Source organism: Rana temporaria, chromosome 2, assembly GCF_905171775.1.
Source record: "Rana temporaria chromosome 2, aRanTem1.1, whole genome shotgun sequence".
In the NCBI taxonomy this organism is placed as follows: Eukaryota; Metazoa; Chordata; class Amphibia; order Anura; family Ranidae; genus Rana; species Rana temporaria.
Window position 1 is genome coordinate 182,961,275 of NC_053490.1, and position 17,890 is coordinate 182,979,164.

Genomic DNA, 17,890 nt, shown 5'->3' on the forward strand with positions numbered 1-17,890 from the left:
AAGGGTATTAAACAGTTGATCGATAGGCATTGGCATATCGCAACTAATGATACTATTCTGAAAAACATCTTACCTGAAAAGCCAAGGGTCATATTTAAAGGGGGTAACTTCCTTACAGGACCGTATATCACCTAATGTTTTGAACCCCCCGGTGACCACTCAAGGTTATTTTGATCAATTGACTGGTTACTACCAGTGCAGACGTTGTAGGGTATTTTCCCTTAATTCCTGCACTGGCAGAAGAACCACGGTGTTCAGATCTACGGTCACACATAAGGAGCATTGTATTAAACCCTTTATCACTTGTGCTACTGAGGGGGTGATTTATATGCTGCAGTACCCTTGTGGCCTGCAATATGTGGGCCGGACTAAACGCCCTCTCCAGGTTCGTCTAAATGAGCACATTACAAACATCATTACAGGGTTTAAAAATCACTTGGTATCTAAACATTATCTTACAGTACATAACCGAGATCCGTCTAATACTCTGTTTCTTGGAATAGATAAGTTCAGACCCCACTGGAGGGGGAGCTCTATGGTTAGGGAGATATCCAAGCTAGAAATGGCTTGGATACGCCGACTTAAGACGTACACTGCTTACGGCCTTAACATTGATACTGATGCAAATGCTTTAATCAATAATGCCTGATGATTTGTATTTATGTATTTTTTCTGTGCACTGGTTGTGTCATGCAAGGATGGGCCTTTTTTCCAGTATGGTTAGATTTCCATTCTTATTTATAATAACATACAACAATTTTTAAAATAATTTTTTTCACGTTTATCCTCAAATCAAATTTTTTTGGATAGACGTATTTTCTTCTATATGGCAGCACATTATTTTTTAATATTCTTTAGAAATAAAAATACAATTAAAATAATTTTTTTGTTTATATTCAGGTATAACTTAAAATATTCACATTTTTGAGAGCATGTTAATTAATGCTATGTAGGGAGTTTTTCTCTACATTATCCCTTTTTTTCACTGTTAATGGGTCACTTAATATAGTAATCTAAAAAATATATTATATATTTAGTTTTTTTTCACTTAGACAGTTACTATAAATTACATTGCGATTGATTTCACATTGAGATTTTTAGGTTTAATCTACCTTAATTATAAATCATCTAGTTCTTTAGAATACAAATTATTCATTATGTAATCAAAAGTAGGAGGAGTGCTTGCTAGTTTAACCTCTCCCTATTTTTTGGGCTTTTTTCAGCCTGTGTACAAATTCTTTTAGTATATAATACCATAGTGATATTTATTCCAGTCTCCACTAGGGGTCGCTGATGTCAATCTGAGTTCCTAGACCGACTTGTTTTCAGCCTAGGAATCGTTACATTTTTGGTCGCATAATTTTTCCTTTAATAAATAATAATGTATAAATACCCTGGGTTGTATAACATGCCTCCGTAAGGGTCTATACATATTTTTTATAATTTTTAGTCAATAGGGTTTTTTCCTTATTGCTTATGTTTTATTTTTCTGATGGCGAGTAGTTCTGGCAGTCACATTCTGACACGCTGTTTTTCCCCAAACCATCATGGAGTTTTCAGTCAGCCACTTCCTTGCACATCAGAACGAGGCCCTATTATAATGCGGTGAATCAGTGTATCGCCCATCCCCATTGATAACGTCTGTTGATGACGAAACGCGTCTGGGACGGCGCACACTGATGTCACCACGCTGAACGGATTGAGGACGACTCCTATAGTCCCGGCCGGCATTTGTATACATGCTTTTTAAAACGCTACATGTTGTAAGTACGTTTTCGCCTTTACTTTTATTTAAAAAAATTACGGTATCACACTATGGTCCGTTTATCCTTATACCCATGAACCGAGGACCTGTTTACCTATGAGCAAGCGACCTTATCCAGGATACCTGCCCTTGGAGTCCCTTTTGGTGCGGTGTCTCAGTCCGTGGATGGAGTTTTTACCTATAGGCTTGTGAACCTGTTTGTTGTGGCAAGCGGCTTTCCATTAGGTGGTGGTCTCCTCACAAGAAGTCATTCTCACGGTGGTGCTGCTTTCATCCTGTCTGTGGGTTCTGCCGAGATCCACTTTGCACATTTAGGACTTCATTTACCATACCTTTATTATTTCAACATTTTTGGGGGCTCATAGACTTTTTTCTTTCTAAGAACTGGCACTCATGCTGGTTCTTTTTCATTGGCGCAGTTTTTATTTTTGTATTGTGTTATTTGTGTTTATCGCATGTAATTGCTGCCTTTGATCTTTATTAATGCTAATTTTGTTTGTTTAGCACAGTTTTTTTCCTATATTATATTGATATTGGACTTTAAAAAATGTCTTTCATCTTGCAAGAGTGTTTGGCAAAATGCAAATTAAGAAGAAGGTGTTAATCAAGTAGTAGCAGAGGTACCCACTGGCATGCACACACTTGTCCCTGTGATTGGAATAAAAACTTGACAGTTGGTTACACTTGTGACACCACTCTATGTAAAACTTAACAAAATGACTAGAGTTTGAGCTTAAAACAGTTTATTAACTTAGACTATGGATAATCAATATCACAAATTGCAATTTAATGCAGGGTGTAATAAAAGAGTGTATAAAAGTGACAGATTTTCTTTACTGGTATTTGAACTACAGTACAAGCTATATTTTACTCCGACAGGCATTTCATTCCATGACATAGGCTCATAATTTTTTTTTCTTCTGTACAAATTAAAATGTTTTCTGCTTATTTCCTGGAGGAAGGTAGAGTGGAACCACTGGGTTTAATTTAATTGTAGGTATGTCTGTATCTAATATACACGTGCCATGAAAGAAGTCACACAATAAGAAAATATCTGCTTACCGAAACAAGGAACTCTTTGATTTTATGCCCTTTAGTAAGTGCATCCACAGTCTTTTCATTTGAAAGTTTTGTGAAAAATGTCAGCGTGTTCTGGCTCTTCTGTGTAAGCAAAGCAGCCCATATTGCACGAGATATCAAAGTGTTATCTTCAGTCATCTTGGAGGTTGGATTGTTTAGGATACCAAGTCGTGCTATGCTACTCTTTTTCTAACGGATGAAAAAAAAAAACATATCAATGCAAAATGTTAGCAAACAGATATTTTCCCCAATTTATGTTAAACTAAAGAAAACCTATACAGTATTTTTATTGAATACATATCTCAAGTTGTTACAGTAGCAGTCACCTGAATGTGAACTTTAAGTATTTTTTTTTGCTTCTAATACTAACAGCCAAACAGAAAAACATGTGTCTATAAAATATAAAACATGCAGACATAGTCAAGAAGTTTGATTGTTGACGTTTCACCCAGTATTAGAATGGGTTTACATAGATGGAAAGATTTGTAAGTTCTCCCTGTACTGGTTCCTCCCTTTATAGCAACTTTCGCCAAACAGTTGCTGAGATGAAATAAATAATGTGATTAAAGTGTTACTAAACCCACAAACAGTAAAATCAGTCTGTATATGCAGTAAAGCATGCTTGTTATACACATTGTGGTTAATCCTCTGCATTGTGTAAGAAAGCTTTTTGATTCTGTCTTCTCTAATCTTTCCCTTCTTTTACTGTCCCTAATCCATCTGTTGATAGTACAGAGCCTTGGAGGCACTCTGCACATGCTGTTTGGTGGCTATTGCTAGAGGTTTTTTTTTTTTGGGAGGGTGTGTGTATTTAGCACAGGGTCAAACACCACTGTCCAGACAGAGGGTCAAGGGTCATGCAGCCTCATAGGACAGTCAGAAGAGAATAAAAACTCTTCCTATAAGCTTTAACCAGTGCTGATGAGAAAAGGTAATTAGCAGTTTATATTTACTAAAATAATTGCATTTATATGTTATGTGTACTGTGGGAGACCAGATATAGTGAGTGCAGCGTCCTGGGTTTAGTAACACTTTAACCACCTAGGAGGCATATTGTTGTCAATAAGTGTGAGCAGATAGAAAGGCTTGTATTTAAACGAATTGTAAAGCACACTTTGTATGCTGCATTACCGAGAGGGCTTAGTGCGTCTACAGTATAAAAGAAAAATATGATTAACTCATGTACACACATGTTTAAAGTGAGCCTTTACTTTGTCCAAAAAAAACGATGTAGCAGCTTCTCTGAACTTCAGGGACCACAGGTAGGATGTACTTACTTTCTCCTACTGCCCTAATGCACTGCCAGAAAGCCCAGAGATTCCTCTATATGTTTTGATCTGAAAGGTGAAACCAGCACAGAAGTTCAGAAAGCTTCACTTTGTGACCACGAGACTGCAGGTGGGTTTCCTCCAAATCTGGAAGTACCCATGTATTTTGTGGGGCCAAGACTGCATATAAGAGCTGAAGTGAAGCTCAAAGAGAGAGTCATTGCACCCACCTGCTTCAGAATGAACTTTTGCCCATTGAAGCAAAAACACTTTTTTTATTCGTTGATTGAATTATATAATTGGAGCTCTCAGGACAGCTGCTGCGGTCCACATGAAAGAGTAAAATAAAATGGGTGGGGGGGGGGGGGGGGTTATAAAAAAAGAGCTTATAGGTAGATGCAACACCCAGCACTAAATAGAGGAAAATTCCACACAGATACTGGAAAACTTGGCAGTATGTGATTATGTCACCAATCATGTGATCATCATAATTAACCAATCATGATGATAATGGAGAAAGTTTACCCAACGTATCATATTTCCTCTTACCAACATCAGAAAAACATAAAGGAATACAATTAAAATAATAAATACATCCAGTTATATTAGATTAGCTGGTTAGTTAATAGGTTAAAGATTAGGTCCACATTTAAGACCACATTACACCCATATTTGAAGTGTAATAAGTAACATGGTGCCAAGTGGATTCCCCATCCCCCACAACAGCAGTAGTGCAGGTGTGTGAGCCCTATATTCATAGAAAATATTTCTTGTTCACACCGTACAAATGGAGATATAAAGCAAATATTGACTATGCAATATACATGGTAATTTATGTGTGTACAATAGAGTAGGACCAAATGTGATAATATATATTCTTAAAGAACAACATTTAAAATATTTTAAACACACTGGATTATATACTTACTATACTTGAAGAACCATTACTAAATAAAAAACATTAACATTTTGGACCTCTGTAGCATAAAACGTTTTAATAGCCGTTAACACAATTAACAACAGAAAAGTAAGTCACTGATACTGAGACATTAGGAAGGACACAAATAAAAAAGTAGTGTTGCAGCTTAATACATGCTGTACGAATATTGTTTTAATACACAGCATTAAAATAAAATTATGTCACTCGTAGGAAAAAATGTAAAAAGCCAAATTAGGCTTTAGAAATAATTATAGTCAAGATTAAATATACACTGGCAGCAATTCAGTGTTTGTTAGGCATGAAAGAGGAAGGCAGTAATCTGCAAAGCTCAGACAAATAGCCTTTAACAAGTCACGTTCTGTTTAAAATATACCGTACTAAATAAAAAAAGCCCTATGTACATTAAATTAAACTTGACATTGTCTAGAGCCAAAGATGCTGCAAAGTTTGAGCCCTGTGGGACGAGTCTAAGTAACAGCACTAACGTTTATACCTACTGGTCTGCAGCACTTGTAATTCAGTGTGACATGCTTGTTGCTGCTGGGGTCACAACAAAAGATATATGTTACAGTGAACTTGGTACATCTTACAAAAGAGATGACAACATAGTAGAAAGTTTATATTGCAAAATCTAATTTTGCCTTTGTCTTACTAAAACTCATCTCCTTGTGTTAATATTGATGTCTAATAATTCTGACCTCATGGAAGCTTACTTAGGACAAGTTCTTGGCAGAAAACCCAACATTTTCCATAATCTAGCAGGCTATGAAGTGTGATAGCAGAGAGAAACGACAATCTATTTTGAATATATTAAGATGCAGCTTTCTGAAAACAATTTTAGGTGCAATAAAGAAAGTGATCCATAAGCTTGCGAAGGCTTTCAAATAGAAATGCTTCCAAAACAACAAACCCACACACTATTAACGCTACAAACCTTTTCCTTAATATTCCATCATTGCTGATCTTAACTATATTTACAAAGTGGATTGCTTCAAAGGCTAAACATACAGACGCATTTAAAGCCAAAACTTCTATTTTACTTGCAATAAATGGAAGACAATCACTAGGAACCAGTACAGTACAAAAGTCAAAACCTTTATTGGGTTAACACAGTCATTTAAAACATTATTAGAAGGGTACTGTATTTTCATAACACTACAGATTAATGGAAAAGATACTTTGATTAGTGTGCTTGTTATACTTTTTTTGAAGAAGTTTTAAAGTTTTAGTGTATACGTATAAGGCCCATTCCATTTATATTGAAACTTGCTTCTTTTTACCAAAGGCTGCTCCATTGTTGGAAGCATGACTGGAACTGTGGTTTAACAGCAGCAAAACAAAAGCAAGAAATACTATGACAAGTTGTTTACCACTCACTGTATCCTTCCCCTGTCACTACTTTTTCAGCAAAACATTAGTGACCAAATGCTTGCAGAACACTCCTTTTCAGTGTAGCCACAAACAATCTAGAATCACATGCAACTATTCTTTCATAAGTTTAACACCAAGTAGCTGGTAGCATAGGTCTTTGGGGGTGGTTGGGTTGATTCACTTGTTGTCATTGTGGAGTTCAATTTCCTCAACCCATTTTAATTCAGGGTTATACATTCACACTTTTCACATTTGCACTGTTTTTGCATGCATAGTGAAGGCTACTCACACTTTAGAGAAATACAATTTGCCCAATACAATAGAACAGGCGTCACTAAATGGCGGATAACAATGTCCCACCCAGACAGCCACGGTCCCCCACTTAGTCTACCAATCAGATCATCTCCTGCCTTGCCCTGCTGCTTCCATAGGCAAGCCCCTGGCTTCAGTGTATCCTTTCTTTTCTTCTAAATTTGGGACTGAACAGATGTCTGCTGCCGTTATAACCACTTCCCATCCCACCTAATGTCAAAAGACATCCACCCAGGTGGCTCTGCCATCCTGGGTGGACATCATATGACATCCTCGGGCCTCCCGGCCGCTAGGGGGCTCGCGCGTTGTCCGCCTTGAACCCGCGATCGGCAGTTACAGAGCCAGAAACGTGGATCTCTGTGTGTAAACACAGAGATCCACGTCCTGTCAGGGAGGAGAGCGATGGTGTGTCATAGGTACATAGGGACACCGATCTGTAACCTCCCCCAGTCAGTCTCCTCCCACCACAGCTAGAATCACTGTCTAGGGAACACATTTAACCACTTGATCACCCCCTAGTGTTAACCCCTTCCTTGCCAGTCCAATTATACAGTAATCAGTGCATATTTATAGCACTGTTCGCTGTATAAATGTGAATGGTCCCAAACTAGTGTCAAAAGTGTCCGAACTGTCCGCCGCAATATCACAGTCCTGGCACAAATTGCAGATAACCGCCATTGTAGGCGCTATAACTTTTGCACAAACCAATCACCATATGCTTATTGCGATTTTTGTTACCAAAAATATGTAGAAGAATACATATTGGCCTAAACTGAGAAAAAAAAATGTTAAAAAAATGGGATATTTTTTATAGCTAAAAGTTAAAAATAGTGTTTTTTTTTCAAAATTTTCAGTATGAACATACTTATAAAAAGTTAGATTATAACCCATTTCCTCCCTTGTTGCTCTAATTAACGACAAGCTGTACTTTGCCCTTGATGCAGACGTCATCTCTAAACGGTGGAAGACTTCAATGTCCCCACATTTTATATTCTTCCAAAAATACACAAGGATAAGAGGAACACCCCCGGAACATTATTAGATCTAGAAATAAGAAAAGAATCACTTCTTACCAATATCTCAATTATACCAAAAGCAGGAAAGGACGGAACTATCTGTTCCAATTACCGCCCTATAGCGCTGCTAAACGCAGACATAAAACTATATGTGAAAATATTGTCAACAAGATTAAAAAATGTAATGCTGCAAGTGATAAATGTAGATCAAGCGGGCTTTGTATTAGGAAGGTAGGGTAGAGATAATAGCATAAGAATGTTATTAATGGGTAAAGTCAAGGAGCAAAAAACCCCAGTCGTACTCATGTCAATTGATGCCGAAAAAGCATTTGACCAAGTCGACTGGGGGTTTATTATGGTGACACTCCGAAGTATAGGTATAGGGCCTAGATTTATGATATGGGTTACCAACTTATACAGCCATCCAACAGCTAGGGTCAAGGTCAATGGGAGTGTGTCATAGGTTTTTGAGATGTTCAATGGAACAAGACAAGACAATGGTGCCCACTCTCGCCTCTCTTATATGTAATATCACTATAACCACTACTGACAAAAATACGGAGAAATCCGGAAATAGGAGGGGCGAGAGTGGGGAAGGAAGAACATAAGGTGGCGGCATACGCAGACGACATACCCCTATACCCAACCAAACCTAGACTATACCTGCCCAACGTAATAAAAAAAATAAAAAAAATATGGTGAACTTTCAAATTTTAAAATTAATCCTGTATAAACGTGATTTTGAATTTGGGAGTAGATAAATCAAGAGGAAAAATCACTACAGAAGGAATTCTCATTCGCCTGAGAGACAAAGGCACCAACATACCTGGGAATAAAAATAACACCAACCTTAGAAAAACTTTACCCTACAACTATGTTCCTTTAATTAATTAAATTAAATTAGAAATTAAAAATACTGCGAGGAGACCTATCTCATGGATAGGAAGGGTCAACGTATTAAAAATGATGATCCTGCCAAAAATAAATCTTTACGATTCAAATGCTTCCAATAAAAATACCACAAAGTTTCTTTAAGGTGATCAAAACTTTAATCTTGAAATATATTTGTCAGGGTAACAAGGCTAGAGTAAATTATGTACTCTTAAGTCGAGGGGAAAAAAAACGGGGGGTTGGCACTCTCAGACATACAGAGATATTATAAAGCATTATATTATTAGCAAGGTTAGCAGAATGGGCAAATCCACACACTAAAAAAAAGTGGGTACAAATGGAAAATATACTAAGTAAGACACATTTATATAAAAACATCTGGATACCTCCAAAAATTAAGAACACTAGATACGGGCACACATAACATAACCAAAAATGTATTTAAAATATGGGACACAATTTATAGACGCGAAAAATGGAACTATAACTCCCTGTTAAATCCATTAGCGGGCACAATTTTTTTTATTCCAGGGAACGGGACGCGGTTAGAAAAGCAATTGGGATCCACATTACGCACATACGTCACTTCCGGGTCAGCGTCAGGTGGTTGTAGCTGGAGCGCACGCTGCATACCGCTGGCGACATGCTTTGTACCCTCACAGCCACTTAGTGTACACACTCTGGCGAACCCTTTTCTGTTTGACTATCTGTTTAGTTTTGTATTTGTTTTTATACTATATAGCCACTCTATAGGCGTTTGGTATTATTGTACCACTGGCTACATTAGAGATTTTTTATAAATTTTATTCTTAAAAACGTCATTCCACTATTGGAGTCCCCCTCTTTTTTCTGAGGCACGGAGGCACTGGGCGGTGTGCATTGCCCGCTGGACAGCTGATACGTGGAGCACCACCTGGGAGGTAGCGGATCGTGTGAGCAGAGGAGAGGAGCAGTATACTAGAGAACCCGTGCTACATACCCGTTACCCCAAGCGGGGAGTACCATCTGGTGAGTGGGGAACCCTGAGGGGAGCACCGGGACCACCTTGTATCAATATACATAGGACCACTCCCTCCACATGAATTAACCCTTCTGGACTCCATCTATACTGTAATATTATTGATGTTCATAGACGTTTATGTGTTGTTTGGTTATGTTGGATATAAACTGATCACCCTATACAGCAGTTTTTTTAGCAGTTTCCATATCGACCTGATAACATTGCTACTGGACTCCAATTGGACAGTAATACCGCAGAGTTTAACACTACAGAGTTGTAGTTTGCTGACACCAATCTTTTATGTGATTGCCATATGTATATGTTGCTTATGTGTTGTTTATGGTAAAGGGCAGCCACTTTCATTGCAGTATATCATACCATCACATTTTGGTATTCATACCAGCACTTACAGCATTCATCAATTGTGTTATTTACTTGTATTCTTGCTGATTTTGCTATTACCTTTACCCTATTGCGGGGCTCTTTTCAGTGACTCGTAGCCTACCGGGTTGCACTAAGACATTACATACCCTGGCCTATTTAGCTCATAGCTTCAGGTTGTTAGGTTTTTATATGGTCTAGAACGTGCACCTGGCAGCACCAACACCCCTAATTTTCACCTCTATTTACTACTGAGAGCAGGATTGCTTGGTTCATATCCAGGCCTGATACTGCAAAGTTTTCTCTCTCTTGCTTCATCAACCTTTCTTTCCCACTTGATGTTGATGTTGGCCGTGTTGGCCTGGAAATAAAGCATTGTAAAATCTTTATTCACTGTCTGGACATTTGCTCAATACTCTGTTCTCCAACTGCACCCCTAGACAACACCAAGGTAACTTAATATGCCGATCCCAACAACAAATCAACGGCTCCTGAGGGGGTAGCGCTACACGTAAAAGGGAATGATTGAAATTGACAGGTGAAAAAGTAGTAAGACGGGATGGCAGATCAGGGAAGGGGATGTGGGGGGGGACAGGAGAGGGGGTAGGGAGGGACATGGGAAAGGGGTAAGAGAAAAATTGGGAAAGACGATGTTTGTCATTTTAAACACCATGTTGGCGGGTTTTGTACTTGATTAAAATTTCCAATAAAGAATGAATAAAAAAAATTATAATAATAATTTGTTCCCCCATTTACAGGTTCCTATTATCAACAAAAAAATGGAACCGCTATCGGAGCACCATGGGCACCCGCCTATGCATGTTTGCATCTTGGGTGGTGGGAGGAGGAAGTGGTCTATGCCTCACCTATGTAGCTGACCACGTTTGTTTGTGGCTCAGGTACATCGATGACACGTTGATGTTGTGGGAGTGCACTCAGGATGGCCTGTCCCAATTCTTGGATGAGCTAAATCAGAACTCCAGAAACATTAGGTTGACCTTTGTAGCAGATACACAAGAAATTTCTTTCCTGGATCTGTTGATCCATTTGGAAAATGGAAATCCAAGCACTCAAACCTTCAGGAAGAGTATGGAGGCCAACACTCTGCTTCATGCAGATATCCACTACCCGAAGTCTCGGATACGAGACATCCCAGTGGGCCAGTTCCAGAGAATTAGGCACAACTGTTCAAATTTCGCAGGAATTAGCAGGTTTCTATGAAAACCTGTATCTTCCTACCGAGGAGTACACCCTAGAAGATCTAACTGGGTATTTGCAAGGCATTAACTTCCCTCAGCTCACAGGTGACAAGAGGAGGGCACTAGATACTCCGCTCACTTTGGAGGAGCTGCTGATGGCACTCACAGAATTCCCTAACTGTAAGGCCCCTGGGGCGGACAATCTGCCAATGGAAATTTACAAGCAGTATGCGGGAATCCTTTTACCTAAATTACTGGTGGTGTTTAATGCAGTTAGGGAGTGGCCAGTCTTACCCCCTTCTATGTCCACAGCCAACACGGTCTTAATATTAAAACCTGGGAAGGACCCTGAAGATCCGGGCTCGTATAGACCCATATCCTTTTTACAGAGTGACACTAAACTCCTAGCCAAAATCCTGGCACTTAGATTGATGCTGAATGGGGTCATTGTGTCTGTTGTGCACCCAGACTATGCCGGATTCATGCCCAACAAGTCCACGGTGGTGAATCTAAAGAGAATCTTTCTGAATATGCAATCTCCAGCAGATAAAATAGGACACATAGCCCTGCTCTCACTGGATGCTATGAAGGCATTTAGTGAAAGTATCTGTGGGGGGTTCTCTAGAGGTTTGGATTTGGGAAAACATACATTTCATGGGTCTGCTTACTTTATTGTTGCCCCCAGGCAGCTATTCGGGCATCGGGTTAATGTCACATACTTTTGCCTTGGGAAGGGGCACAAGACAAGGGTGTCTGTTGCCACTGAACCCTGGCAATTAAAATCAGACACCATCCGGGTTACTTCCGGCTTCCGTTATGGAAACGGACAGGAAAAAGTGATGCTCTACGCAGATACAATGATTCTGCTTGCAGATGTTGAAGGTTCCGTTAAAGAAACCATGTCCACCATAACGGAATTTGGTACATATTCAGGACTCAAGATTAATTGGACAAAGTACTCCCTAATGCTCATTGATGCGGGGGGTACACGTTCGAATGCTGGCTTCATACCCCTGTCCACCTCCTTTAGGTACTTGGGGGCCCAGGTGAAGACTAGTATCCGAGACTATGGGAGGCTGAACATTTCTCCGCTGCTACAAAAATTCCGGGATTGGATTAAAACGCGGAATTCACTCTGCCTGTCGGTAGCCGGTAGGGTGAACCCGATCAAGATGATTTTAATGCTCCAGCTACTCTATGTGCTGCACAACTCAACGGTATTGGTCCCCCTTAAGACATTTAGAATAGTGAACTCCCTATTCCGCATTGCTAATATGGAAGAACCGCCCCCCTAGAATTAAACTTGAACATCTACAGGATGAGGGGGGGGGTCTAGCCTTGCCAAACCCCTGGCTGGAATATCTAGCCGCACAGTTAGAGCACCTGATAGGAGTGATGAGTTGGGGTATGGAGCAGAGGGGCGCCAACGGCAGGTCTTCTGAGACCGTGATGCTGCATACAGTAAAGGGAGAGTCCGTTGCAGTGGCCCTTGAAGCTCTGGCCTTCGGCAAGCCACATAAGATATACTCGACTTATAACCTTATCCAAAAAGTATGGAATAAATACAGGGAGTGACTGGCTATACGGAATTTAGCCCTATCTGGTCTAATGGAACCTACCTTAAAAATTGCTAAGTTGCAACACGGGGCCTTATGGAAGAGATATGGGGTGCTATACATTAGACATTTTTTCATAACGGAGAACTGTTGTTGTTTGAGGCTCAGCAGGAGCTGGGCAGTTTGCAGTCTTCCATGCGCTTTTATTATATGCAATTAAGGCATGCCGTGACAGCTCAGAGTAGCTCTTCTGAATGGTCTCCTTCACCAATACCATTGTTTAACTTGATCAAAAGAGCATCTACCACCAAGGGATTTATCTCACAATGTTATAGTATGTTATTGCAGAATTTTCTGAAAAAAAAACCTCTGCGAATGATGGATGAAATGAGAGGGAGACGTAGGTCAGTGGGAGGAAGCTCTCCAGGCGGTGCCAATCTTTTCACTGAATGCAAAGGCCATCATACTGAGAACGTACTATACCCTGATAGAATGTATACTATGAATTTTAGGCCCACCCGCTATGCACTAGATGTAAACAAGACCATGGGGACCTGATCCATCTTCTGTGGAGGTGCCCAAAATTACATTTCTATTGGAAGAGAGTGGTGGACACCATAAACAGGATATTTCAGATCTCTATGCCTACAAACCCAAAACCCTGTTTGCTCAATTTGCTGGAGGAGTTTGAATGGGAAGAGTGTATTAGAGTAGCAGTTATCAGAACCCCATTTCTGGCGTGTAAGTTGATAATGATACATTGGAAGTCAGAGGAACCTCTGACAATTAAGGAATGGATCACTGCAGTAGGAAATATGCTCCAGATGGAGAAAGTTATATACCAACATAGGGGATGCACCCAAAAGTTTTAACAACTCTGGGGCCCGTGGCTTGATGTAGCTGGCTTCCCCCGGTTGATCTGGTTATGGGTAGGTTACTAGGTATGAATGCCAGTTGCAACTGATCAACAATACTGGAATGGGAAGCATGGGTAATGCAACATAAAGGGGTTCTTGGAGGGAAAGACTAAAATGAAAGGGATAGTCTTTTATTGAACCATGCAAGGATCTGGCTATGTTGAATTTGCAGTGCGATTCTGTTTACTATGCTCTGTAAATGATTACTTCTGAAGCTTGCCTTGGTCTGTATGTATATGTTTACTTTAATAAACATTTTCTTTGGATAAAAAAAATAAACTGCGGTTAACTAGGAATCTGAAGGATATTCTCAACTTGAAGATGGCTTTTAGAGTGGGTAATAGGGAGGAGTTAAAAATGATTCAGAGGGACCTGACGATAAAAATTAGAGAGGCCAAGTAAAAAATATAGAAAGAAGTTGGAGTGGAAACTCAAGAATAACAAATTAAGAGAGGTCTGGAGTGGCATGAGAATCATTACAGGTTCTGTTGGTGTTGTTACAGCCAGTTGGCGGAGGGACTGGGGGAGATGTGGAGAGGGAAAATTAACCAAACTTTTTTTTAAATAGGTTTGATTCAAAGGTCCTGGCTTTGGGGCCCTCAGATTGAAAACAGCTACAACACAAGTTGTAGGAAAGCAGAGTTCAGGCAAGTACCCTCCACTTCTAATAATAGATGTCCTTCTTCCTTTAGTGTGTGTTCTTATTCCCCCTTAATGTATTCTTTCACTGGTTGTTCTTTTTGTAAGAACAACTCTACTCCTTCAGGGAATCAATGTCTTTTACAGCTGATCAGGTGAGTAGACAGTTAAGGAGACTTAAGGCAAGAAAGGCATTAGCCCCAGGGTGCGTAGGGCATGTGCAAACCAGCTTGGGGGTGTTCCTCAATGGGTCTTTAACCTGAGCCTGAGTCTATGAAAGGTTTCTGTGTTGTGGAATACATACTGCCTTGTCTCTATGCTGAGAATATCATGTTCTTGTGGTTCCAAGGATTACAGACCAATGGCTTTGACCTCCCACATTATGAAGACCATGGAGAGACTTGTTTTACATCAGTTACTGGCCACGGTTAGTAAACATTTGAACCCTTTGCAGTTTGCCTACCAGCAACATTTGGTTTGGCATGTGTGAAAATTAGCCTTAGGCCCCTTTCACATGGGGCAGTGGAGGTGCAGTGGCGGTATAGCGGCGCTATACCGCCGAAATTGCCGCGGGATTCGGCTGCTAGCAGTGCGGTATTAACCCCCGCTAGCAGCCGAAGAAAAGTTAATACCGCCCACAATGCGCCTCTGCAGAGGCGCATTGCGGGCGGTATTACTGCGGTTTTCCATTGTTTTAAATGGGAAGGAGAGGTATACACACCGCTCCTCTCACCGCTCCAAAGATGCTGTTTGCAGGAGATTTTTTTTCTCTCCTGCCAGCGCATCGCCTCAATGTGAAAGCCCTCGGGCTTTCACATTGAGAATGCTGGGCAGGAGTTTTTCAGGCGGTATTTAGGTGCTATTTTTAGCGCTGCACCGCTTGAAAAACTCCACAGTGTGAAAGGGGCCTTAAGTGCCTACATGAGGGAGTGCCATTAAGAATTATTTTACTGAATGAACCTCAGTGAATTTTATTTCAATACCCCTGCAACAGATGTTTAAGATGAGGACTGGAAGAATTGCCACATATATGATAAAATTCAGTAACCTTGTCTCCAAACAAGAAATACATTTACGAAGAAAAATACAGAAACATATGAAATCAATCATTTTGGTTCAAGGCCCATCTTAGATACAGTAGAATATTAAGTAATAAAAATTAGTAGTACTGTACCATGTGTTTCACAGCTTTAGCAAGCAGTTGTCTCCCAGCTGGCTTGTCAAAGTCAGCAATAATCCAGATGGTGACTGCATAAATTACATCCTCATCTGAAAATAAATAGCACAGCCTAAGCATTCCAGCACTAGTATTATAAACACTACGTAACCAAAGTGATTATTCAACATGCCCTTAACAAACATGCATTCACAGGTACCATTTCTTCACTTCATAAAGTGTTTAAAGTGGAGGTTCACCCAGAAATGTTAATTTTTAACATTAGATTAATGGTCATTTTGTCAAGGGGAATCAGGTAGTTTTTTTTTAAATCAAAGCCGTACTAACCGTTTTAGAGATACATCTTCTCCGCCGTTTCTGGGTATGGGCTGCGGCACTGGGCGTTCCTATTTGATTGACAGTCTTCCGACAGGCTTCCGACGGTTGCATCTATCGCGCCACGATTTTCCGAAAGTAGCCGAACGTCGGTGCACAGGCGCCGTATAGAGCCGCACCGATGTTCGGCTTCTTTCGGCTACTCGTGACGCGATCTATGCGACCGTCGGAAGCCTGTCGGAAGACTGTCAATCAAATAGGAACGCCCAGTCCCGAAGACCATACCCGGAAGCGGCGGAGAAGATCGCTCTCTAAAACGGTAAGTACTGCTTCGTTTTTAAAAAAACTACCCGATTCCCCTTGACAAAATGAGCATGAATCTAATGTTAACATTTTTTTTCCGGGTGGACTCCCGCTTTAAGGAAATAACAAGAGCAAGCCATTCATAAAGTGGCTGTACACCTAACCTTTCATTCAGGTATATGGCAAAAGTATATAAAGCTGCACTTTATCATGAACTCATTTGTTACCCTAGTGCAGGGATATGCAATTAGCGGACCTCCAGATGTTGCAAAACTACAAGTCCCATCATGCCTCTGCCTCTGAGTGCATGCTTGTGGCTGTCAGAGTCTTGCTATGCCTCATGGGACTTGTAGTTCTGCAACAGCTGGAGGTCCGCTAATTGCATATCCCTGCGCCTAATGCAATTGTAGGTTTACACCCAGTGCCTATTTAATTGTGAACAGAATGCAGTGGTGACACTAGAACTCTCTATAACAGGTGGGAAATTTAGTAAAGAGTGTTTGACTATTGCACTCATCCTTGACAGTTACAGTTCAGGTGGAAGGCTAGAATGATAATTTAATCCAGTGAGTCACTGGAGATTGAAGCAATCTATAATTTTGGGATCAATGTGGTCACTGTCAGAGGGTACTCATGTATCATCGAATCTTCTTCAATCCAACAATTGTCATTTATTTTATTTTTTTTCTCCAGTGGTCAAAGTGCTTAAAGCACCTGGTTTTGTTCTGAATAGTGGTTGTTTTCCCCTACACACCCCACATTTTAGGAGTTCTTGGGGGGGCAGTCAGCAGAAAGCCCTGCACCCCCCTGCGGCTTGTTTATTTAGAATAGTAAAAGATACTTCAGAGCTTTTGCTCTGAAAGTATCTGCCTGTGCCCTGTGTGCATGCAACCAACCACAGATACATTATACAACTATGAACAAGCAGAACCAATTGTCCTTTCATAATAGTAATGGATCACTCAATGTTTCGCCTCTGTGTGTCCATCAGTGGCTTCAATTACATATAACCAACTCGGCCAATGGATAACACAGTGCTGCAGCACTTCACTTTTATGAACGAGCGATCAGCGATGTCAGGCCATTCCCATGTATGACACATTTCGACAACCCTGGTCAATCAAAATTAAAAGGTTGCATAACACAGCAGCACTGTGGCATCCAACATCCATTTGTCAGGCAGTGTATATGTACAGCCACTAATAAACACAGCTCTGCAGGATGTTTGTTTTATTGTTTTAAATGGCAGCCCTGGGTCTTCAGAGCGGCCCCTGCTCCCAGAGACCAGCGCTGTTAATTAAAAATGAATCTCCTTTCCAGTGGTGTTGTTGGACAGGAAGGATAAACCTGTCCAATTAAAAGGCTTAGGAACGAAGGAAGGATTTGAATGAGACATTTTGCTATTTGCAATGTCCAATGGGGATAACCAGAACTGGTTAGCCTGCAGTGTTCATCAGCCTTGCCATCTATTAATTGTGTCAGAACCAGTTATATTATTAAGGGGTAAATTCAACATTACAGAAAAATCTAAGGTGAACTTACACAGGACCCCCTTCCTCACACCCCCCCTACCGACCTAGACCGTGGCAATCTCCCATTTTGAGCCCCGTTATATCCGCATCAGGAGTCCAGGGCTTAGAAATCCCCTCAGCATTCACGCGTCTTACCCAGCCGACAGGATGGGCTATGCGGCTTCCGAAAGGTTGGTGCCACAAATGTGACAGCGCTGACCAATTAGAACGTGTTGAAACGTCCCTCCT

The 17,890-nt window shown here is 40.5% G+C and overlaps 1 protein-coding gene across 3 annotated transcripts in view; it reads right to left on the reverse strand.

The window, feature by feature from the left end:
• Positions 1-17,890, reverse strand: part of UGGT2 (UDP-glucose glycoprotein glucosyltransferase 2) — a 446,216-nt gene that overhangs the window by 217,611 nt on the left and 210,715 nt on the right. For all 3 annotated transcript variants that reach the window (XM_040336106.1, XM_040336105.1, XM_040336104.1), the window contains exons 20-21: positions 15,510-15,604; positions 2,828-3,034 (exon numbers count right to left, since the gene is read on the reverse strand). In XM_040336106.1, coding sequence (XP_040192040.1) covers positions 2,828-3,034; positions 15,510-15,604 — 302 coding nt within the window. The remainder of the gene's footprint in view (positions 1-2,827; positions 3,035-15,509; positions 15,605-17,890) is intronic.